This window comes from Tamandua tetradactyla, chromosome 3 (assembly GCF_023851605.1).
Source record: "Tamandua tetradactyla isolate mTamTet1 chromosome 3, mTamTet1.pri, whole genome shotgun sequence".
NCBI classification, from domain to species: Eukaryota; Metazoa; Chordata; class Mammalia; order Pilosa; family Myrmecophagidae; genus Tamandua; species Tamandua tetradactyla.
Window position 1 is genome coordinate 54,683,317 of NC_135329.1, and position 25,737 is coordinate 54,709,053.

The window sequence follows — 25,737 nt, forward strand, 5'->3', positions numbered from 1 at the left end:
TTAAATATACAATTCAACAATGTATATGAGAATTTCCATTCAAGCCTACTGGAAAGCTAAATTTCAATGTTTTGATGTCAAGTTTACCAAGATATTCCTTTATTATGTGGCTTTTTTATTATATTCCAAGAAAAATATTTCCAACAAAAGCAGAAGACATAACTAGTCTAATACTGCTGTATATGTTCAGGGACTATAATTACAATACTCAAGATTACAGTATTAGACTAAGGATCCCTTAACCATCTGCAAAGATATTAAGTACTAGCTAAGAGTATCTCCACCCTGTCCTCTAGGTTCATGCCCTCAGCTCTACTCATGTACTAAAAATCCTAGTCACTTCTATTCTTGGTATAGTAGCTACCATGAACAGCTGTGTCAGTCCTAGTATTAGAGAAAGCATGCTAACAATCATAATGAAGCATACAGTAGATTAAACTTAAACTTCAAGGCCTGAATAGCTATCACAAAAAGCAACACAACAACAAGAAAAAACACATTCTAGCCAAAAATCAATGTACACTCCAGAAAAACTGAAAACTTGATAGGGCTTATAAGACAACTGAAATTGAGATCTTCCCAAGTATTACTTTATACTGCACCAACTAGACTTATTTTTTTAAATTTCAGACCCCATAAAATAGCTTTAACAATATGAATCAGTAATTGTAATACTGGATCTGCAAAAAGATACAAGAGCGAAATTCCAACCTTCCGCTTTAATGGGGTGTTAACTTTCAAGATTATTTCCAGACAGGACACAGTGGCTCAGCAGGCAGAGTTCTCGCCTGCCACACAGGAGACTGCGTTCGGTTTCCCAGTGCCTGCCCATGCGAAAAAAAAAAGATTATTTCCAAGATGTGTCCTTCTCCAATTGAAAAGAATGAATCAGGTAAAATTTAATTTGAAATTCTTTTGGCTAATTTAAGAATGAAATTACTAAGTGATGAAATATAAGAACGGCATCTTCAACTATCATGTGAAATGGTTTTCAAATCTTCTGTACTCCTTACTGCCCTGCTATGGCTATAATATGATTTGTCAATGTTTCTTTTAAATTTCAGAACACAGCAATGCAGTCTAGATTGGACTGACCACTGCAAACAATAAGGGAAACTCTTAGTGGCCAATAAGCTAAATTTGGCCTAGATGTATTGTTCAGGCTTGTTTTAGTTTGTGAGCTGCCAATAAACAAAAGTCATAGGATAGATATTCCTATTTCCATAGGGAGAGATTTGAATCCTCAGGGCATTAGAAAGCTGCAGTCCCACTCTTTCCAAGGGCCTACACAGTGGCCTGGCTCTCTCTCTAAATGCACCCTTGGGGGACAATGGGGAGACCACCTTCTTCACAGCTCCACCCTCTCCAAACATCAGGGCAGCACCCAGGCTCTCCGCCATGTCCAGGACACATGCTCAACCCCTCCAGAACAATGGGCTGCAGCCAGGCTCTTCCCAATCCCCAAGGAATGTGCTCCACTCTCTCCGAGGCCTGGGCACTGAAACTCCTGCGCTCTGCCTTTGGGGCAACCTACCCTCTCCAAGTACTTGGGTAGGTCTGCTCTCCTGGCCTGAGGTTTCTTGACTTCAGACCTTAGCTTCCATGGTCTGCCTTTGAAGTTATTTTTCCTTCATTATGCCCCTTTTCTGTCCCTTTTAGCCCAAATGGCAGGGATTCCATTCATACAGATCTCACGGAATTCTTACTGGTTTTCTATGTAGCAGGCAAGGATCATAACCATCAGACAAAAGGACTTTCCACAAATCCTTCCTGGGTAACTCCATCTCCAATCCTTGCTCTTTCTGAAATGCCTGACTGGCTTCATGCTTGGTTAAATCTTCACATAGGGCACTATTCTCTGGGATCTCACTTTCTGGAAACCCAGAATTTTCCAGACCATCAATTTTTGGTTTCTGTGTACACAAGAGTTCAGCTCTCAGCTTATCTCTTTCCCGTCTCATTTTATTATAAGCTGCAAGGAGAAGTTAGGCTGCCTTTTCCACATTTAGCTTGGAAATTTCCTCAGCTAAGTATTCTGGGTTGTCACCTTTAAATTCTAACTTCCATCTAACAGCAGTACAATTTTGTCAGATTATCTGCCATTTTAAAACAAGGTTCACCTTCCTTCCAGTTTGCAATAACACACACATCATTTCTGTCTAAGGCCACATGAATAAAGTATCATTAGAGTCCACATTTCTACCAACAGTCTCTTCAAAGTATTCTAGGCCTTCTCTATCAAGCTCCTCACAACTCTTCCAGAATGGTCCCCTTATACATTTAAAAAAACTATTCCAATATGTTTGATATTTACAAACCACAGCATCCCATCTCTCTGGCACCAAAATCTGTTTTAGTTTGTAAGTTGCCGCAATGCAAAATACCAGAAACTGAAAGGCTTTTAAAAAGGGAATTTATTAATTTGCAAGTTTACAGTTCTAAGGCCGTGAAAATGGCCAAACTAAGGCATTCAGGGAAAGATACCTTGATTCAAGAAAGACTGATGGGACGGGCCATGGTGGCTCAGCAGGCAAGAATGCTTGCCTGCCATGCCAGAGGATGCGGGTTCATTTCCCAGTGCCTGCCCACGTTAAAAAAAAAAAAAAAAAAAAATCATTAAAAGAAAGACTGATGGGTCCAGAAGCACCACTGTCTGCTGGAAAAGCTTCATAAGGCTTCCCCGGGGGCATTATCCTTCGGTATCTCCAAACATCTCTAGTGTGTGGGCTCTGTTGGCACTAAAGGTTTTTCCAAAATGGTTCCCTCTTAAAGAGCTCCAGTAAGCAACCCCAACTTGAATGGGTGGAGACACATCTCCATAGAAACCAGCTAATCAAAAGTTACATCTTCACGGAAACAATCAAAAAGACCTCACCCAGCAAATACTAAATGAGAATTAAAGGACGTGGCCTTTCTGGGATATATAATAGCTTCAAACTAGCATGATACTCAAAAGGGGAGAAAAAATAAAAAAACTTACAAAAATTTTAACCAAAATTTTAAAAATCATATTTTCAGGAGAAAAAATTCAACATAGTTTTGACAACACCAGGTCAACACTACTGTATGGCATTGATCAACATAAGTGAGTAGGAGCTCTACCCTCAGATCAAGCATGATCTTTCCAGATGGTCATGCTGTCCACAACTCAGAAAATGGATACATATATATATGTACCCATTCAGAAAGCCCACTGATGGTTGGCAGATTCATAAGGGGAGAGCCCAAAGGAGTCCTTCAGAGGACCTTACTTAGAAGAGAGTGGGGAAATGTGGCAGGGCTTTGTTCTTTGTGGATAAAAACAAATTAAGCAATTTGAAGACTTCATTTTTTATCACACTCTGAATCTCTTATCACCTCTTTTCAAATCAACCCTTATCACTGTAGCTGAGAATACTGGTACCTTTCACAATTATCATCATATCCTTTTGAACAATCAATCAGTCATGTTCTCAATATTCATCCATGCTCTGTATATGTGCACCCTCTTTTTTTTTTTTTAATACCATATGGCGGGGTCACAGTTGATTATTTTTCCATGTGAGTATCCTGTTACTACAGCATCATTTTCCTGAATTTTTGTTTGTTTTGCTTGTTTGGTTTTTTTGGGGGGGAAGTGCATAGACCAGGAATCAAACCCAGGCCTCCTGCATGGCAAGTGAGAATGCACCCTCTTTTTAATGAACTCTTAAAAAAAAATAAAGTCAGCCAAAAAAAGCTTTATACAGCTTACTTCTAACTAACAGAAATCTTGTGTGTTGTCTTTTAGTAACTGTGAATAATGAAGGCATTTTAACTCCCAAGTCTCATAGCCAATAAGAGGTATAGTAATTGATCAGCTGCAAGGGATACTGCCCATTGAAGAATGAATGACCTGAACCAGATTCTGGGAGCTCAGTCAGCTGAAGAGTGGACTGAGCCTGAATGGCAAAGAGAAGGAAACACCTCAACCAAAGAAGTGGGTCATCACAGATTTCCCTTCACCATAATCTGCCTTCTATACCAGGCGGGTGTGAATGTCAATAAAAGATAGTGAAAAGGTGAAGCATTAACAGTAAAAAGATTCCTGAAAGCACCAAGCTCAACTCTACAGGATCACCACTACCCTCAGGGTGTTAGCATTTTAACTTCCTCAGAAAGGAAACCCTGGCCTCTTCTAACTGATTAACCTCTCCTAGTACATGCTGCTTTCAAATAGTTTAAAAATCACTATACTACAACTACTAGTCTGAAAATCACTAGACTAGCAGACTGCAGTTCCTAGTCTGAAAGGCCCTAGACTGCAGCTACTCCCGTTCTTCTTTATATCCTCCATGTCTATCACACTATCTGGCAGATACTAGACACTCAAATTAAAATACATCACTGAAAATCCTTGCTCTAATCGATTCTGAAGAACCAGGGAGATAGGTTTAAGTCTTACGCAGTACTGTATCCACCACAATTTCCAGAAAAGTACCTTAATAATTAATTCCTAATATTTACCGAGCTTTTTCAGTGTACAAAGAAAGCACTGTGCTCTGTCCTCTACTGCATTATCTCCTTAATGCTAGCCACAGTCCTAGGAAGTGGGACCCAATATCTCTGCACCATTTTAAAGACAAGGAAACTGAAGTTAACAAAGTTCAGTCACTTCCAAAATTACACAGCTAACAAGTGACAATTACAATTTAAACCAGTGTATGCTCTGTACCACACAAGTTCAGAATACTCCAAATATCTCTACGTCATAGATGGTCCCAATCATAAGAGATACAAAGATAGGTACAAGGAGACTCCTGTTCTAAAAGAATTTATACCTGTGTAGGGAGATATGTAAATTAAACAAAAATAAAGTGCTATAGGTGCTGTCAGAGACATTAAAATGAGGCAAGAGACAATTGCTCAGGGAAGGTACTAAATTATCCCTGGAAATCACTGCAGGATTTTTGTATCACTGCTTGAGTTGGAAAAATATACAAATCTGACAAGTAACTGGTGAAGAGGGGAAATAACCCCAAGAGAAGTGTTCCCAGAACAACTCCCTTCTAAGAAAGATAATTCTGAATGACACTAGGCTTTTGTTAGACAACAAGGAGAGGGGATAGTTGGAGTCCAGAGCCTAATAGCTTGAGGCAGAAGAGAGGTGAAGCAGGGCTACAATAATATCCAGCAGGAAACTTCTCTCAGTGCCTCCTCAGCCTCATTAAAGAAAGGTTGAATACAGATTTAAGAAATATCTCTTTGAAGATGATCCAAATTATTACCCTACCTGGGATAGCCACATGCCTAAGTTATTATAGAATATACAACAGAGGACCAAAAAGGGAGTGTCAAGTGTCTGGAAAGGACGTGACAAATCTTTAAAAGTTTCATCAAGAAGGTACAGCTTTGGATAAATATTGAAAGATGCCAGGCTGAAAAAAAGGGAGGTGGGATTTCAGGCAGAGGAAAAAGCTAAAGCAAAGGCATGGAGTTGAACAACAGAAAAACATATTGAAGGGTAGATGGTGGAGTAAGGTACTCCAGGCCAAACTCCTATTGTAAAAAAGCTAGTAGACAGAAACTGTCTGAATTAATGGTTCTGGGGCTCTGGAGGCCAGGGGAGCACTGTACAGCATCCAGGAAAGAGCAGGATAGGGAGACTGAGAAGTTACAGCATAAACTATGCGTGAATTGCTCCTGCAGCAGTGGCAGCATCCATTTCCACCCTCAAGGCTTGCCTGGGATACAGTCCATGGCTGACTCCCACGGAGAGGGTGGGATGTGAAGACCTTCTCCCGGGGTGTGGGGCAGAAGCATGGTTGAGTACTACGTGTGGCTTCTGATCAGTGAGTTCAGACTGCTGGGTTCCAGCTCTGAATCATGGTTCTAGACTGCCCTGAACAGGGATCCTGTGACCATTGTTTCAATACTATCCTGTGGATGTTGAAAAAATACCCTGTGGGGCAGAGGCATGGTTGAGTGCTACGTGTGGCTTCTGATCAGCGAGTTTAAACTGCTGGGTTCCAGCTCTGAATCATGGTTCTAGACTGCCCTGAACAGGGATCCTGTGACCATTGTTTCAACACTACCCTGTGGATGTTGAAAAAATACACCACCCCTTAGGACTACAGGGAAAGTTTTGCCAAGGAAAGTACAGTTTCAATGAGCCAAAAACAAAAAAACGCTTTTGGTGCTCCTTCCTATTCCTCTCCCCAGGCCCTTTCCAACTGGTCTGTGCCCCCTTTGTGACTCCCTCGCTCTGTTATATCATCAGTTAAGCATGGACAATTCTAAAGACCCAGAAAAAGTTGAACCAAGTGTCAAAAAAAAGTCTAACACAAAGCCAAGCAACAATAAAAACCAAGCAAGTCAGAGAAACTGACCATCAGAATAAGCTCATCAAGATAATCAGATGTCTTTCCGGTTTGGTTTGGAACCAAAATTTTCTGTAGCACACAATCTAACTCAACCTATCTGTATAGCTTATTGGAACAACTGAAACACAGGGAACCCAGAATAAGAAAAGAGGTCCTTTAATCCTATATAGCCTAATAAAATGCCTGAGTACATCCTCGAGTATATTAATCAGATAATCAAAAAGTATTGGCAAAGTCCATTGAAGGATAGGAGATAAAATATGGAACTATTTAAACTTTACCATCAGGAAATCCCTGATACTTTGTCAAATTTTAGGGACACCCAAATCAATAGGCCATACCCTTGATCTTGAGGCTTACTCTTGTGAAGCTTATGTAGGTAGTGGAGAAGCTTAGCCTACCTACAGGTATGCCTAAGAGTTACTTCTGGAGAACCTCTTTTGTTGTTCAGATGTGGCCTCACAAAAAACAAACAAAAAAAAGATGTGCCCTCACTCTCTCTAAGCCCAACTCTGCAAGTGAAAGCACTGCCCTCCCCGTTCCTTACACAGGTATGACATCCAGGGGTGAAAGTTTCCCTGGCAACATGGAAGATGACTTCCAGGGATGAATCCAGACATGGCACCATGGGATCAACAATTACATTCTGACCAAAAGGGGGAAAAGAAGTATAACTAATAAAGTATCAGTGGCAGAGAGTTCAAATAGAGTCAAGAGGCTACCCTGGAGGATGCTCTTATACAAGCTTCAGTTAGACCTTGCTACCTACCGTAACCTGCCAACTCCCAACAGTACCATCCCAGCCAATCCTAAAGAACACCAAGGGCAATATATAAGATTCCACAAGGGTTCCAAGCACTAGTGTAACTTTCCAGAAACCTACAACCTCCAGATTGGTCCCTGGACCAGATAAGTCCTGACCTAGGGATCCAGCCTCTCCAAAAGAATGAGATAGTTCCATCTCCCTCCTCTATATTACTGACATACCCATCCAACATGAAAAAGTTAGAATGGCCATAGCCCAAACACCCGTAAAGAAAGGGACAGAAAGATCAAAGATGATAGGGGAGTTATACAGAGAAGATAGGATTAAACAAATTTTAATTTTAAAAATCCTATCTAAAAAAATAGGATTGCTAACATGAAAATTCAAGTGAATAATATTTATTGGCCTTATTGCTTAAATCTATTACCATATTGCAAATAAAATGCAAATGAAAATATTATTGGCTGACTACATTTATTTGGAACATATGAGATAAATGGATCTCCTTTTAAAAAATGGTTTGCATCATTAGATTAAGAATGACTCTAAAGAGTTTGCTTTGAATTTGACTATTGCCTTCTTTATTAAGGCTCATGCAGTTATGTGCTTAGCTGTTAAAAAACACTCATGCTCAAAAGGTTGAAACACAATTCATAAGATTTGTGATTGATTCTCAAATCATTCATAGACTCAAACCACTTGGAGTTGGTTTCATATATTTTGTTATGTGACTGATAAAATTATTCTTTTATCTCTTTGTTAATGATATTTTAGTTCCTACAGTGTTGATTGACTCCAAAGTTGTTTATATATATGTTGAATATATTATAAATTGGTTCACATAATGAAGGTTTTATTTTCCATTGTCCTGAGGTATCCAAAACAAACTCTCCATTACTACTCTGAGTAGTTACAAATTAGTAAATCATGTCTAACAGAAAACCTGCAAAATAACACCCACTATGCCTTTGAACGATCAATTTCAGAATATGGTCTGGGGTAAAAATAAAATATGTTGTATTGAATGTCTTCAATTTAAATGTTTCCTTATACTATTTAGTGTGTAAAACTAATATTTAACAAAATAAAGAGCCTATGTGGTAAAAGTGAAAAAAAAATAGGATTGCTGAATTATTAAATTGATACCTCTTTTAATTTCCAGTATCTTAGAGCAGCTAGAAGTAAAAACCTAAGACTGTGAAATTGTAAACCATGTCAAACTTTGAAATATATTCTATTAAATGTGGTGCTGTGCTTTGAAATTTATAGCTTTTTTGTATATGTTATTTTTCACAAAAAAAGAAGGAAGAAAAGTCTATTGTGATGATACAAAAATATTTAAGCCCTCTAGCCTCCTATATTCTGGAGCAGCTAGAAGGAAAAATATGAGAGAATCATATGGTAGCCCATGACAAATTCTGAGATCTGTCCTATAACCACTTGTTGAAAAGTGCTTTGAAAACTATTCTTATTTCTTTGCTTTGTATATACACTATACTATGCAATAAAAAAAAAAGTTATTTAAAAAAAAGCCAAAGAATGAAATGGTTGAAGTACTGCCTTTAAGGGAATATAACTGAACGTTAATGGATTAGAGTCCCCAACACACCGTGTGTTGGTTTGAAACTGTTATGTACCCCAGAAAAGACATGTTCTTTTAATCCAATTTGTGGGGCAGACATATTGTTGGGTAGGACCTTTTGATTAGGTTGTTTCCATGGAGATGTAACCCCACCCATTCAAGGTAGGTCTTAATATACTTGTGGAATCCTTTAAGGGAGACACATTTTGGAGCGTACAGAAAGGAGAGAAGCTAAGAGAGAAAGAAAGCACCCACAAAGACATGTTGGAGAAAAGGACCAACAGCTATTGCCATGTACTCTCCCATATGAAAGGGGAATCCTGGATGCCAACAGTCTTTCCTCAGAGAAGGTATCCTCTTGTCAGTGCCTTAATTTAGACATTCTCATGGCTTTAGAACTGTAACTTGCAACTTAATAAATCCCCTTTGTAAAAGTCAATCAATTTCTGGTACATTGAATTCCAGCTGCTTTAGCAAACTGAAACAGATTTTGGTACCAGAAGAGTGGGGTGGTGGTGCTGAGTTTGCAAATACCAAACACGTCAGAATGGCTTTTTACATGGATAAGGGTAAGATTCTGGAAGAACTGTAAGGATGTGAATAGGACAAGCCTAGAATGCTCTGAAAAGACTGTTGGTAGAAATATGGAGTCTAAAGATACTTTCAGCAAGAACTTAGATGGAAATGATGGACATGTCATTGCAAATTGGAAGAAAGCGATCCTTATTTAAAAATGGCAGAGAATTTGGCAAAATTGAGTACTGGTAGTAATGGAAGAGAAAATTTGAAAGCGGTGAGCTGGGATACTTACTGAAGAGATTTCTACATTTAATGTGGGAAAGCCTGATTCTCCTTCTAGCTTATAGTAAAATGCGAGATGAAAGGGATAAGCTGAGAGCTGAACTCTTGGGTACTTCCAGAATGAGACCAGAGAATAGGATTTAACCAAATATAGAACCAGTCAGTCATTTCAGAAGAAGCCAGGATTGGAAATGCACCTACCCAGGAAGGATTTATGTAAAGTCCTACTATCAGATGGTTGGGATCCCTGTTTGCTGCGCGGCATATCAACAAGTTTATTGTGGGATCTGTATAAAGGAAACACTGCTGGTCTGGACTAAAAGGGACAGAAAAGGAACAAAGTGAAGGAAAAATAATTTCAAGGCAGAACCATGGAAACTGAGGTCTGGAACAAAGAAACCTCAGGCCAGGAGAGCAGACCCACCCATGTACATGCTGAGGGTAAGTTTGCTCTGGAGTTTACAAAGGGTAGAGCCTATTTCCCAGGAACTGGGGAGAACCTGGTCACAAACCCTTGTTCTGAGAGGAATGAGCCTGTACCCCAGAGATTGAAGAGAGTCCAGGTAACACCCAAATCCCTTTAGAGTGTGGAACAAATAACTAGAATTCTACAGAGAGTGGAATAAGTTGGTCTTCCCAATGCTCCCCAACGATGAAATTCTCACCCCACTGTTTGGAGAGAGCAGGGCCATTGTGTAAGCCTCTGGAGAGGGTGGGACTACAACTCTCTCAAGCCCAGAGGATAAAATGTGATTCTAGAAATTGTTCTCAAAATGTAAAATCTAATGGAGTTTGTCCTATGGGTTTTCGGAACTGTTTGGGTCCAGTGACCCATTTTCCTTTCAATTTCACCCTATGGCAATTGGGTGGCTTATCTATTTTCAACAAAAATTGTCATGGTTTATCCATGACAATTCCTCCTTTGGATATTAGAAGTAGATAACTTGTTCTAACTTTCACAGGCCCACAGCCAGAGGAGAATTTTGCCTTAGGACAAACCACACCTGTAACTGATTTTGGAAAGACTTTGTAATTAATATTGGTACTAAAATGATAACATTTTTGTGATATTTTGAGGAAATGAATATATTTTGCATATGGAAAGAACATGTCCTTTTGGGGTCCAGAGGGTGGAATGTGCTGGTCTGAACCAGTTAAATATTCCAGAATAGACATGTTCTTTCAATGCAATCTTGTGAGGGCAAACATATATCGTTGGGTAGACCTTTTGATTAGGTTGTTTCCATGAAGTTATGACCCTGTCCAAACAAGGTAGCTCTTAATCTGTTTGCTGGAGTCCTTTAAGAAAGAGATATTTTGGTGACAACAGAACAGAGAGAAGCTAGGAGAGATAAAAAGTACCCAGAGAGACATTCTAAAGAGGAGGTCCAGCAGATATTGCCATGTGCCTTCCCATGTGACAGATGAACCCCAGGTGCCAGCAATCTTTCTTCCAAGTAAGTATCCTCTTATTGGTGCCTTATTTTGGACATTTTCATAGCTTTAGAACTGTAACTTACAACTTAATAAATCCCCTTTGTAAAAGCCAATCCGTCTCTGATACACTGCATTCCAGCATCTTTAGCAAACTGAAACACATTGTCAATAGGAGACTTACCTTAGACCAAAGTAAGCATATTGGTTGAAAATGAAAGGATGGAAAATGATATACCATGCAAACACTAAACAAAAAAGAGCTGAGATAACTATACTAACATCAGACAAAACACACTTTAAATGCAAAAATGTTAAGAAGGACATGATATATTAATAAAAGTGGCAATCCAATAAAAAGAAATAACAATCATAAATATTTATGCACTCAATCAGGGTACCCAAAAATACATGAGGTAAACATAGTCAAACTGAAGGGAGAAAGCGACATTTCTACAATAATAGTTGGAGACTTTAATACACCACTCTCATCAGTAGAACATCTATAAAGGGGATAAGTAAGGAAACAGAGAACTTAAATACTATGATAAATGAACTAGATCTAACAGACACAAACAAAACACTGCACGCCAAACAATATATACAATCTTTCCAAGTGCTCATGGATCATTCTCCAAGATAGACCACATGTTGAGTCACAAAAACATTTTAAATATTTTGTTACAATAAATTTTAAAAGATTTAATTATACAAATTAAATTGTATAATTTAAATTGTACAAAGCACTTTCTCTGATCATAAGGGAATGAAGCTGGAAATGACTAACAAGCAGAAAATCAGGAATATCACAAATATATGGAGGTTAAACATACTCTCAAATAAATCAGTCGGTCAAAAAAGAAATTGCAAGAGAAATCAGTAAATATTTCAAGATGAATAAAAACAAGAACTCAACATATCAAAACTTATAGCATGCAGTGAAGACAGTGTTGAGAGAGAAATTTATAGCCCTAAATGCCTACGTTGAGAAGGAAGAAACAGCTAAAATCAAAGACCTAACTATCACCTAGAGGAACTAGAAAAAATCAGCAAACTTATTCCAAAGCAGGCAGAAGGAAAGAAATAACAAAGATTAGAGCAGAAATAAATGAAATTGGGGGAAAAAAAGAGAGCATCAACAAAATTAAAAGTTGGGTCTTTGAAAAGATCAGTAAAATTGACAAACCCTTCCCTACTGCTTTGAAAATACTATGTACCCCAGAAAAGCTATGTTTAATCCTGACGCATTCTTGTGGAGGCAGCTGTTTCTTTTAATTCTACTCCAATAACCACGGCAGAATCTTCTATTAACTTATCTCTTTGATCAAGAGATGTGACTTACCCAGTTGTGGTTTGACCCTTTGATTAGATGGAGATTTGACTCCAACCATTTCAGCTGGGTGCTGATGTGTTTACTGAAGTCCTTCAAAAGAGGAGCTGAACTGAGGCCAACATTTGGAGGACAGAGACATGATGTTTGGAGATGCGTGGAGTCCAGAAGACATCTTCATGAAATGTTAAGTAAGTCAGAACCTGGACAGAGCCAAGGGAAGCTAAGAGATGAACACCAGCTCCAGAGAAGCAAAGTGAGGAACCCTGAAAGGAAGAGGCTGAAAGTAACGGAGCCCAGGGGCAAAGCAGAGGCCAGCCACGTGACTACCCAGTTGATAAGAGGTTTTCCTGATATATCAACCTTCCATGAATTAAGGTATCTTTCCCTGGATGCCTTAGTTTGGACAATTTTATAGGCTTAGAACTATAAATATGTAACTTATTAAATTCCCCTTTTTAAAAGCCATTCCAGTTCTGGTTTATCATATTTCAGCAGCTTGCAAACCAGAACACCTCCGCTAGACTGACAAAGAAAAAATGCAAATAAATAAAATCCTAAATGAAACGGGGAACATTATTGCTGACCCCAAAGAAATAAAAAAGATCATAACTAGGTACTAAGAACAACTGTTTGTCAACAAATGAGACAACCTAGATGAAATGGACAAATTCTAAGAAATACACAAACAATGTACAATGACTTGAGAAGAAAGAGAAGACCTCGACAGACCAATTCAAGTAAAGAAACTGAATCAGTCGTTGATAACCTACCAAAAAAGAAAAATCCAGGACCAAATGACTTAACAGTGAATTCTACCAAACATTCCAAGAATTAATACCAATCCTGCTGAAACTCTTCCAAAAAACTGAACAGGAGGGTACACTACCTAACTCATTCTATGAAGCCAACTTCACCCTAATACTAAAGCCAGATAAAGATACTACAAGAAAAGAAAATTACAGCCCAATTTCTCTTATGAATATAGGTGTAAAAATCCTCAACAAAATACTTGTGAATCTAATCCAACAGCATACTAAAAGAATGATACACCACGATCAAGTGAGTTTTATCCCAGGTATGCACGGGTGGTTCAACACAAGAAAATCAATTGATGTAACACACCACCTTAACAAATTGAAGGGGGAAAATGGCATAATCATCTTGATTGATGCAGAAAAGGCATCTGACAAAATTCAGTATCCTTTCTTAAAAAAACAGCTTGAAAGACAGGAATAGAAACCAACTCAACATGACAAAAGGCATTTATGAAAAACCCACAGCTAACATCATACTCGATGGTGAAAGACACATAGCTTTCCCTCTGACATTGGGAATAAGATAAGGATGCCCACTGTCACCAATGTTATATAACATTTTACTAGAAGCTCTAGTTAGAGCAGTTAGGCAAAAAAAAAGAAATATAATGCATCTAAACTGGAAAGAAAGAAGTAAAACTTTTCACTATTTGCAAATGATATGATCCAGTATTCAGAAAGCCCTGAAAAATCAACAACAAAGCTACTAGAGCTAATAAACAAGTTCAGCAAAGTGATGGGATACAAGATTAACATGAAAAAAAATTGTAGTATTTCCATACATTAGTAATGAACAATCAGAGAAGAAAATCAAGAAAAAATATTCACTTGCAATAGCAACAAAAATAATCAAATATCTAGGAATAAATATATCCAAAGAAATAAAGGATACATACAAAGAAAACTACAAAATGCTGTTAAAAGAAATCAAAGAAGACCTAAATAAATGAAAGGGCATTCCACATGCATGAATTGAAAGACTAATATTGTTAAGATGTCAATTCTACCCAAATTCATTTACAGATTCATCGCAAACCCAACCAAAATTTCAACAGCTAACTTGGTAGAAATGAAAAAGCCAAATATCAAATTTATTGGGAAGGGTAAGGGGGCCCCGAATAGCCAAAACATCTTGGAAAAGGAGAACAAAGTTGGAGAACTTACACTTTCTAACTTTAAAGCATATTACAAAGCTACTGTGGTCAAAACTGCATGATACTGGCATAAAAATAGTCATACTGCTCAATGGAATCAAACTGAAACCTTTACACTTATGGTCAATTGACTTTTGACAAGGCTGGTGAGTCCACTCTACGAGGCAGAAGAGTCTCTTCAGCAAATGGTGTTGGGAGAACTGGCTATTCATATCCAAAAGAATGAAAGAGGACTCCTATATTCTTTTGTATAGGTGTATTTTATATACCTTATTCAAAAATTAACTCAAAATGGATCAAAGACCTAAATATAAGAGCCAGAACCATGAAACTCCTAGAGGAAAATGTAGGAAAGCATCTTCAAGATCTTATGGTAGGTGGTGGTTTCTTAGACATTGCATCCGAAGCACAAGCAACAAAAGACAAAATGGATAAATAGGGCCTCCTTAGAAATGAATACTTCTGTGTTCCAAAAGACTTTGTCATGAAAGTGAGAAGACAACCCACTCAATGGGAGAAAATATTTGGAAACCACATATCCAATAAGAAATCCTACAACTCATCAATGAAAAGATGAATGACCCAATTAAAAATGGGCAAAAGACTAGAATAGACATTTCTCCAAAGAAAAAATACAAATGACTAAAAAGCACATTAAAAAATGTTCAACATCACTAACTATTAGGGAAATGCAAATCAACACCACAATGAGATACCACCTTACGCTTACTAGAATGGCCACTATTAAAAGAAAACATCTTCAAGTGCTGGAGAAGATGTGGAAAAACAGGAACACTTACGCACAGCTGGTAGGAATGGAGAATGGTACTGCCACTACAGAAGATAGTTTGGCAATTTTTCAGGAAGCTAAGTATAGAACTGCCATATGATTCAGCAATCTAGCTATTAGGTGTATACACAGAAGAACTGAAAGCAGGAACATGAACAGACATTTGCACATCAATGCTCACAGCAGCATTATTCACAATTGCAAAAAGATGTCAGCAACCCAAGTGTCCATCAACTGATGAATGGATAAACAAAATGTAGTATATGCAAACAACGGAACATCATTCTGCTGTAAGAAGAAATGAAGTCCTGAAGTATGTGACAACATGGATGAACCCTTGAGGACATTATGTTGAGTGAAATAAGCCAGATCCAAAAAGGCAATATTGTACGATCTCATTAATATGAACTATTTATAATGAGCAAATTCATGGAGTTAATATCGAGAATATAGGTTACCAGGAGACAGAATGAAGGTAGAGAATGAGGAGCTGATGCTAATTTGTGCAGAATTTTTAATTAAGTTGACTGTAAATGTTTGGAAATGGATAGAGGTGAAGGTAGCATATTATTGAGTGTAATTAACAATGCTGAATTATGCATATTATTGTGGTTCAAAGGGGAAATTTAGGGTCACATATGTCACTAGAAGTGAAGCGAGAGATGAAACACTGGACTGTATAACATAGCAAACTCTGCTGTGGACAATGAATATGGTCGATAGTACAAATATAAGAATGTTCTTGTATGTACTAAAATAGAGGTACAGCACTATCAAAGGTGTTAATAATAGAGCGGTATATGGGAAAAATACATACCTATGCAATCTATGGACTATAGTTAACAGTAATATATATATATTGATATAGATAGATTGACTGATTTTTTTTTTTTTTTTTTTTTTTTTTGCATGGGCAGGTTCAGGGAATCGAACCTAGGTCTCTGGCATGGCAAGCGAGAATTCTGCCACTGAGCCACTGCTGCACCACCCAGTTAACAGTAACAAATATTCTAATATTCTTTCATCAACTATAACAAAATTACCACACCAATGGTAAGTGTCAATAATAGGGGGCTATGAAGGGTATGGGGTTTTTCTTCTTGGAGCAATGAAAATTACTAAAACTCATTATAGAGATAAATGCACAACTCTGATTACAGTGAGAGCCACTGATTGTACATTTTGGATGGATTGTATGGTATGTGTATTCGTCAGGGTTCTCTAAGGAAACAGAACCAACAGAAGGTATCTATAAATATGAGATTTATAAAAGTGTCTCACACAGCCGCGGAAATGCAAGAGTTCAAAATCAGTAGGCAGGATGTAAAGCTGACAACTCCAATGAAGGGTCCCGACAAACTCCAGAGGTAAGGCTTGCTAGTTGAAGAAAAAGAAAAAATTCTCTCTTCTCCCCTAAAAGTCTTCAACCAACTGAATCAAGCCCATCTGACTGGATTATCTCATTTATGGGAGGCCGAACCTTAGCTGATTGAGATGTAATCAGCCACAGCTTCAATCAACTAACTGCTGATTTAATAAACCAGCCTTCTGGCTTATCAAACAGCCATGAACTATCCTTGTAGTAACAGTTAGGCCAGCACTTACCTGACCAGTCAACTGGACAATATTACCTCCCCAAGTTGACACCAGAACCTAACTATCAGAGTATGCTTTTAAAAAAAAAAAAGAAAGAAAGAAAAATATATGTATTGAGGGGAACTCTTAAGTAACTGAGTTGTATAAGCAGCAGCAAACCTGGATTTCAATTCCAGCTCTACCACTTCTATAAGCATGATTTGGGGTCATTAGTTACAGTGCTTGGAGAGAGTCCTATGAAAGTGATGGAGAAAAGGGGGGTGGGGAGAGGTGAACAATAAAAAAGAGCTGGGAGAAGCAGCCACAGTTTAGAGGTTCTAAATCTACCCTTCAGACCCGTGGCTCTCAAAGGCAAAAATACAATAAGAATCAAATGGAATAGGATCAGGCCAGATAGGCCATTTCACCTGGCCCTCAAATTCCAGAAGAACCCAAACTTTACTCACGAGGTTATATATACATTCCCTAGAAATACAATGACAAGATTGAAAAGGACAACTTAAAACTTGTCCCATTACAGGGACACACCACCCAGAGTATACTACGAATTTTATTCTTCTCATATCTTGTGACTGTACTGTCAATAGCAAAATTACACTGCATTATACTTTGTGGGTTACACATTAATAGGTCAAATGCAAACATTAAAAAAAATACCACATTTTTATGACCCTTTTAATAACTGGACAATATTTTTTAAAAAGTGGCACAGATTTCTCTCCATCTCTTTTGGGGAAGGGGACACTGAGGTGGAAACCTGACTCAAATGCAAGATTCCTTGGCCCTTATTCATTAGATCTGGGCACAGCCTGCGAATACAGATTTTTAATAGCAATTCCAAGTGATTTGTGATACAAGTGGTCTCAGAGTAACACATTAAAAAAAAAAAACTGCAATAGGCAACATAGAAGCTTTCAAGAGTTTTAAACAAGGAAGTAACAGATTAGGATTGCACTCTGCAAAATGTGCCATTGGATTTTGCTCTTAGCATTGGGGGCAGAAGCCTGATTGCAGTGGGTTTAAGACTGAATACAAATTAGGAAAATGGAAATAGCAAGTCAATTATTATTTCAGAATATACCACTGAGAAGAAAAAGACTGAATGAGTAGTTTTGTGAAATAAATATCAGTAATCATTATATGCTAGACAGTATTTTTTTTAATGCTTCTCCAAATCCAATTTCCACCTTACTCTGTAACTCTGTGCCCCAAAAGCATCAAATTGCCCTCTCAATATCCGATTACCCCAATGAGGAAGCACAAGCAGAAGATCAGACGATGGGAGAAGGAACAATTAGAGGTATTTATCTATTTATCTCCACCATTCCCCCCCAGCATCACCACAGGGTAGCTGAGTCCCTCAGCCAGAGGCTATAGCTTCCTCCCGCCCCCACCCCAGTCAAGCAACCCCTGTTATACAGCTATCTTCTGCTTCTTCCTTCTCCTTTCCCCTCCAGACAGGGCAGTGCTGGTGCTGGGGACTATGCTATTCCTTGTTGATTTCCCAAACCTGACCATTATTTTTGTAAATAATTCTTAGTATTTTCACCTGGGTTATCTTGTTCTAATCTCCTACCAGAAACCTGACTGATAACATACACTATTAAGCAGAATATACATGCAAGAACAATGACAAATCCAAAATGCTTTTATGGTTCAAACAATAAAGCAATCATATCATATGGAGCTCAGAAAAAGATGCACTGGATACGGGTTAGGACTTTGCTAAGCAGAAATCAAAGGAAAAAGGGGGCAAATCACCACAGCCTGCCTAGCCAGATGTCCTGTATTCTGATTCTATCTTTTCACACATTAGCCATCCCTCCCTTTTCCATACCCTATTTACTAAAGCTTCAGTTTTCATCCATGTCATTCTTAAAATCACTAAATAACCATTCTCCTGTGGGTGATATTCACGTCTTCTATTTTAAAGAAATCCTGTGAAGTTCTATCATTGTAGAATCCCACCTGTTAAACCAATGGCAGGCAAATACTACAGGCTGCGTTATTTTCTGGAGAGTCAGCCCTGATGGACCACACAAAACAGAGACTACGGTTATCTGTACCTACAGAGGAGTTAACAACATAGAAAATATCTTTAAAGCTGGGGAACAAACAACCCTTGAAGCAGGAGTAAAGCAGAAAAACTACTTTTGACTCCAAATTCAAAACTAGATTTTAATCCTAGTTTAATCACTGTGTAAGCATATGACCAAACCTAAACTTCATACTTTCCTTCCTAAAAAAGAAGTCCCAGAGATTAAGAATGGAATACCTATAAACAGCTGCTAACTTCTCAAAATAAAATAAAATAAATTCAAAATATTTCATTAATTTTTAAAGAAAGGAAATGTACATCTGACATATACTAGGAGCCAGGCACTTTACATAGAATATATGTTCCAATCTTTGTAATAACCTATGAGTAGGTACTATTTATAATTATCCTTATTTTACAAATGAGGAAAGTGGGGCTTTAAAAAATATATAGTAATTTCCCAAAGAGCACAAAGGTAGAGGCGCCTGGTTCCAAACCTAATCATGCCATCTCCACTACACCACTACTTTCTATTAATAAAGGGAAACGAATACAGAGAAACTAACAACTGCAATTTTCAGGGCATGTGGTATTTTGCTTAGCTGATTCTGATTAAACAGAGACCCAGTTTCAACTCTGAACTGTTGAAAGTGTCTTCAAAATTTATTAGTCCACTTTCCTCCCCTACATTTTAATTTGTATTCCTTCTAATTTAGTTTGAAAAGAATTTTGAGCAATATCTTCAATCAAGGAAACAAATAACAGAATCATAGAATTTTAAAACTAGGCTCAAAACACATTCATTTACTCAAGAGGGAAATTCATTTATGTAAAGTGACATATCTAAAATCGGTTAACTGACTGGGACTAAACCACAGATTTCAGATTACAGATGTGTTCCTTGTCCCATATACCTTTCTTATTAAAAGGACCCTTCCACCACAGAATATCTCAGTATTTTCAGGATCCCCGTGATGAAGACTGATGCTCATTATGAGTGTTGCAGTAGACAAGATAGAAAAACAAATCAAATAATTATATCTTAAACTTAAGAAAAATCCTTGATTTGCTTCTTCTGTTGCCATTCACCTTCTTCTCCCCAAAATCATATTCTCACAAAAGTTCAGCACTGAGAACTACGCTTCTTTCTTTATAAAAAGAGTTCATCATAGTACAGGCCTTTAGGAGGATTAAAGAAGTTAATTTTTTAAACTACTCTTTTCCATAACATGTTACTTCACTTTCCTAAATTCAAGACGGGAAAATACAAAGAAAAGGTCAATCAATGAACAAACCACCTCTTGATAAAAAGAAAACAAGGATTTTTTGAGCCATCCCATTTCTTTCTCTCTCATACACATTCACATTTTCCCCTAGCCAATCACAATCACCATACTTCAGTATGGCTTTGGGAAGCTCTCTCTTCACTTTCAACTCCCCATCCCCCCCTCAAAAAAAAAATGCTGGCTACCCGAATCTAAAAGAATGATCTAACAAACATATCAGCTATATGTTAAGACTATAAATTAAAATTGATCTTTTACTCAAATGCTTAATATCTTATATATCATTTTGTCAATTTATCAGCTAAATACTACAGGCTTTCAAATTTATCTGACTTCACAAGATGCTATAAGGATTCAGTTAAGTACCACAATGCATGTGAAAGAGCTTTGTAAACTGAAAAGTACAATGTCTTATAATTATTATCTGATTTGGCAGGATTACTAACACATAGCAATTCTTCCTTCTTCTCCCACCTCTTTCCCCTCCTCTAAACCTTTCAAAAATAGCTTTAGTCCCCCTTCTTACCCTTTTCCTCTCAAAAAAGTTCAGCCACTTATCTCTAAAACAGTGAGTCCTATCCCCAAACACAACTTTTCAATGACACTGTACAAGCCAGTCTCATCCCTAACTGATCTTCTGCCAACTATGCCATCCAGAATATCACATCACAGGGGAAATTTACTCCAGTTTTGTAGTAGTAATTACAGCATCATGGGGGGAAAAAATTAAAAAGAAAAAAGAAAGAAAGAAAATGATTAAAAAGAATGGAAGGGAGAAGGGAAGGAAGAAGGGAGGTGGGGAAAAAACTGGATAGCAACCTGACAACGTCTGGTAACTCAGAGACAGATAAATCAAATGTAATAGAATATAATGCACTGAAATTTAAAAAAAACACTAAAAAGTAGATTGATCTGTGAAAATTTAATGTTTCATTTTGGCACCCACTGTAGGGTCTTTTAAAAATTTACCACATCAGCAACTAATAAAGAATACAAGCTGATGTCTTCTAGACAACCTGTTGGCTCTTTTCTTTGACACAGCTCTCTCCCTTATTCCAAATCCTTTGTCAAAATTTTTAATATCAATTTAATGATAACCTACAAAACATTACCCCAAAATAAAAGTGCCTGGAAAGCAAGGCCTAGAAAGGGAAAACACCAGGTACTAGATAATTCCTCTGTCTTAAAGCACCATTTGACTTCACTTGATACTAGACTTTATATTTTAACTTCAATGTAAAGCCTACTGAACAAATACTACACCGATCTCAAGGACACTCTGGAATTTTCAGTAAAGATTAAGCAATTGTAATCTAAAACAAGATCTCTTGCTCTTTTTTCCCTCCCTGGCCTCAGTCTTATTGCAAAACACCTCCTCCTTTCTCTATCTTAGCTTACAACTTAAATTCTTATATTCCACCCACACCAATAAATGCTATCATTTCATAAATTCCACATTCACTCTAATAAATAAGTTAAACTATTTTCTTACTTAGAATCCTTTTCTTCCCATGACAAACAACTGCTTTTGTAATATCCTAAATTTTTAAAACATTGCTAATTAGCACATACCAAGTCAAAATACTAACAAGATATATTTTTACACTTTTCATTTCCTAATTTATTTTTTCTGTTGAATCACACTATTTGATTACAATCAAGTCTTAGGCTTTCTTTCAAATTGGACTCAATTACTTACATATTATAAAAATCATTTTCTATTGTGCTCAATTTTAAAATAAGGGCTAAATAACTACTTATTCATCCAATTTTACAATATGAGATTTTAGTTATTCCAAGAGTTTCATCAACAAAAAAAGCCAATTCTTCATGCTTCAAAGGAATAATTTATTATCACTATAGAAAAGTTAAAGAATAGTATTAACCCAATATTAAGATTTACTTAGAAAAGAAAAGTGATTCAAAATGCAGAATCATGGCCATACAAATTCAGAGTAATTGCAAGAGAATGAAAGTGTGTCCAAGGAACCAAATCAAGACTGTGGTGGTTTAGAGCTATGTACCCCAGAAAAACATTTTCTTAAAGTTAATCCATTCCCATGGGTGTGAACCCTATGTAAGTAGGTCCTTTTAATGAGGTCACTCCAGTTAAGGTGTGGTCCAACTCGATCAAGATGGGCCATAATCATACTACTGACTGGAGCCCTTTATAAGCAAATTGAAATTCAGATGAGAGAGACAGAGACACATACACACATACATACATACACACACACCACACACACACACACACACACACACACACACACACACATATATATATATATACAGAGGGAGCAGGCAGGAGCTGACAGCAGAACCCAGAAGAGGGTGGAGAGGCCAGGGGAGGCCACCATGTGACAGTGGAGCCCAAGACCAAGGATCACCAACAGCCAGCTACAGAACACCAATCTTCAGGAAGAAAGTATCACCTTGCTGACACTTTGATATGGACTTTTCCTAGCCTCATAACCATGAGGTAATAAATTCCTATCATTTAAGCCAACTCTTTGCATGGTGTTTGCTTGAGCAGCCAAGGAAACTAAAACAAAGATCTTTAGATAATAAAGAAGGAAGGCAAAAAATTCTTGTCTTCCCGATTCTCCTGCTAATTTCAGTACTGAAAAGAACTTCTTCCAGATTGCTAAGATATTTAAACGAGATGTTTAAATTAATATTAAATCGCTTTTTTAAAGTTTTGAGCATTACATAAATTAAAAATTATTAGTAAAGGAAGTAATTTTTCATAATGGAAGGGAGGACTGTAACAAACAATTAAGAAAGGAAAAAAGGAAGGAGGGAGAGAATATGTCTCTCTAAAAGAAATGAAAAGGTACGTGCTTAGCTCCCTTGCCCCACATCAGCAACCTTTCTAAACAGATACTTACCCTGCCTTTGCTGGTACAATGGCAGCACCCTATTTAAATCAGGGGTGTAATACACTAAAAGGTCATATACTGATCTTCAGTTTGGAAATCAGTAAAAAGCCTCCACAGGGCTAAGACAAGAAATCCTAAATCCTGATCAATTTATTAATAAACAGAGAAGAAAAATATTTTCTTATAATAAACAATTAACTTCATTACTGGTATCTTAATCTGAATCTACGCAAGATATGGGGGCGGGGGGAGGTTAGTATGTACTTTACTATCAATCAAACGTTATTATTGAAATATAAGTAAAGAACTCAGATTTGAAGAGAAGGAAGAATTCTTCTTAAAATTGTCTGACATACTTAGTTTTTTTTTTTTAGAACAGTAAAGCACAAAGCAGTTAATATTATAAAGTCAGGTACACAAGTCTCTTCCTCACTGCTATGAAAAGCCATATGGAGACTAAGGAATCTTGTATTATAAATGAAATTCCTGATGACATCAGCATTAGCAACACATTCAAAATAAAGACAGTGCACAAGTACCCCTTGTAAGTTCAAACAGTTTTCTAGACCAATACACACGAAATAAGTTTTCAAAGTTAATTACCTTTAGCCTAGGGACAGTACAATTATTTAACTACCCCACTGGCAACTGCCTTAAATATCAAACAAAATAGTTCCAAACTTTCTTTTCCGAATAAAAATGGTGCTACTTTTTCCATCACAATATTGCCTTTTTCTGAATAATCCCTAAGCCTTTTATACAAACTTAATTGGCCTCATCTAAAAACCATCCTTCCATATACAGAATCAAATCATTTTTAGGGGTTAGAGGAGGAGGGGAGCAGAGTAAAGGGCTGGTTCTTTCATTCACAAGGTGACAACTTTCTCAGCTAGAAATCCTGGGATTATTAACTCACTTTTACTTTCTTTCACAACCCCCTCTCCTTTCCCCAAACTGTTGCCTCGCTCTCTTAAATAAACCATAGTTGAACGCAACTCTTCCCAAAGTGCAATATCGCTGAATACTGCGCCCTTTCACACCCATACAACCCATGTGCAAGTAGTTTAACCGCAGATTCTCATGCACTCTTAAAACCCAGACACGTCCATAATGCTTCTTCGTGGAGTTACACTTGGCGCAGGGAACAAACATCAAGCTTTTACCAAGCACAAGCACAGCCTTTGGACCTCCTGTCTATATCCCCGTCCAAATGCACTTGGAGGAGGCTTGAAGCTACACATTCAGAAACTGCCCGGTGCGTGCACAGACCCAATTCGATGGCTGCTGTGACAGAGAGAAGGGACAGAGCATTCACACACGTACGTCTATATAAATAGCCTTCCCGACGTGTCTATAGCGCGTACCACTGCACATGCCACCCCCGCCCGGGACCGGGGGGCTGGGTGGGCACGGAATTGGGGGCGGGGTGGGTACGCCGAGTAAGGCGGGGAAAGGCAGACCGAAGACAGACCGAGAGTTAGGTTTTCAGACAATAACAGGTCCCTCGCCCTTTCCCCTCCAAGGGCTGGCAGAGCAGAGAGTGGCCCCGGGGCATCCCTGAGCCCCTGCCCCCACTCCCTCTCTCAGGCGCCCGAGCAGATGGGCACCACGACCCAGGAGAGGGCGGCCAGGGCGAGATGCCACCAGATGCCTTCTCTCCCGCAGCCGAGGGAGCAGCCGCGCCGTGGAGGGGTCTCCGCCCGACCCCGGACGGCAGGGCCGGCCCAGCGGATACCTGGTCTATGGGCAGCTGCACGGCGTTGCTGAGGGGCTGCAGCAGGGTGGAGCCCGTGGTGCTGGTGGTAGCCATGGCCGGGGTCTTCTTTCAGCCGCACACCCTTCTTGCCCGCCGGCTCCCGAGCTCGCCGACGCAACACTCGCGCTCTGCCCAGACGGAGGCAGCGCCGGCCCAGAACTACCAAGGATGGAGCCGACGCGCCCCGCCCTTCGCGGCTCGCGGTCGGAGAGCGACTCCGGGAGGAGACGCGGGGAGGGGCCGGAGGAGGCGGCGACCAGACTTGTCCCTCCCACACCTCCCCCGCCGGGCTGCCAGCCGTCCGCCAGCCCAGTCGCTCCGAGGCCCGCTCCCTCTGCAACGCTGACCGACCCGGCTCGGCCGGACCAGGCCGGCTGCGGCCCCTGGGCGCCCGGCCGCATCCCCCCACCCCTCGACTTCGAGCAGCTTCCAGTCTCCCCCTCCCCACCTCGCACACTCTCGCGCCAATCAGCGCCGCGGCCCAATGGCGGTGCAGCGCCCCTACCCCCGCAGCCAATCAGAGGCTGTCAGCCGAGTTTCTCCCCTCCCCCGCCCTCCGCGGCCGAGGCTGAGGGGGCCGGGCCGCGGCTGGTGCGGCTCGCTGGCGGTGCTTCGGCCTCTCGGCCGAGTTGTGGACATTGGGGGGTGCGGGGAAGGTGACTTTTGCGCCCCTCACCTTTCGTTTCTCTTCGTCGGTGGGTTGGTGGCCACCCCAAAGCTCTCTAGGAGGGGCGGTGGACGACAAAGGGAGAGAGGGGCGGCCGCCAGACAAAGAGGCAATTTGAGGGACGCCACCGAGCCAGTCTGGGGGCTAGGGGGGAAGTTGGTGTTGAAGCTGTGAGGTGTAGACCAGTATGTCAAAAAGTGACCTAGATAAGAAGTCCCTTTCTGTAAGGATTGATGTGCAAAATCCCAAACTTGAAAGCGATTCCACTTGTCGGTACATTTCAGTCACCCTCAAGCCCTGCCTGGGCACCCCGGGAGGAGAGAGACGCTAGTCTGGGACTACACTCGCGATCGCGTCCAGCTAGCTAGGGAGAGAAATAGTTTTTACCTTGGTGTGTCATTATTCTTTGGTAGCCAACTGTCCCGCATTAAAAATCCCTCCTTCCTCAGAAAGAAATGCTGTTTCTAAGCATCTCTTTACTCCTTCATGGCATTCTCCC

At 39.2% G+C, this 25,737-nt stretch overlaps 1 protein-coding gene and 1 long non-coding RNA gene across 3 annotated transcripts in view; one reads left to right on the forward strand and one right to left on the reverse strand.

Annotated features, from left to right (window-relative positions):
* Positions 1-24,929, reverse strand: part of MBOAT2 (membrane bound glycerophospholipid O-acyltransferase 2) — a 217,050-nt gene extending 192,121 nt beyond the window's left edge. The window contains exon 1 of one of the 2 annotated variants that reach the window (XM_077153131.1): positions 24,551-24,929. In XM_077153131.1, the coding sequence (XP_077009246.1) occupies positions 24,551-24,625 (75 nt within the window). In that variant the 5' untranslated portion in view covers positions 24,626-24,929. The remainder of the gene's footprint in view (positions 1-24,550) is intronic. The other variant, XM_077153133.1, reaches the window with a different exon arrangement.
* Positions 796-21,524, forward strand: LOC143677300 (uncharacterized). Its single transcript, XR_013172501.1, has 3 exons — positions 796-892; positions 15,934-16,069; positions 21,293-21,524. It is a non-coding gene; the product is annotated as an uncharacterized LOC143677300 (long non-coding RNA).
* Positions 24,930-25,737: the final 808 nt, after the last annotated feature.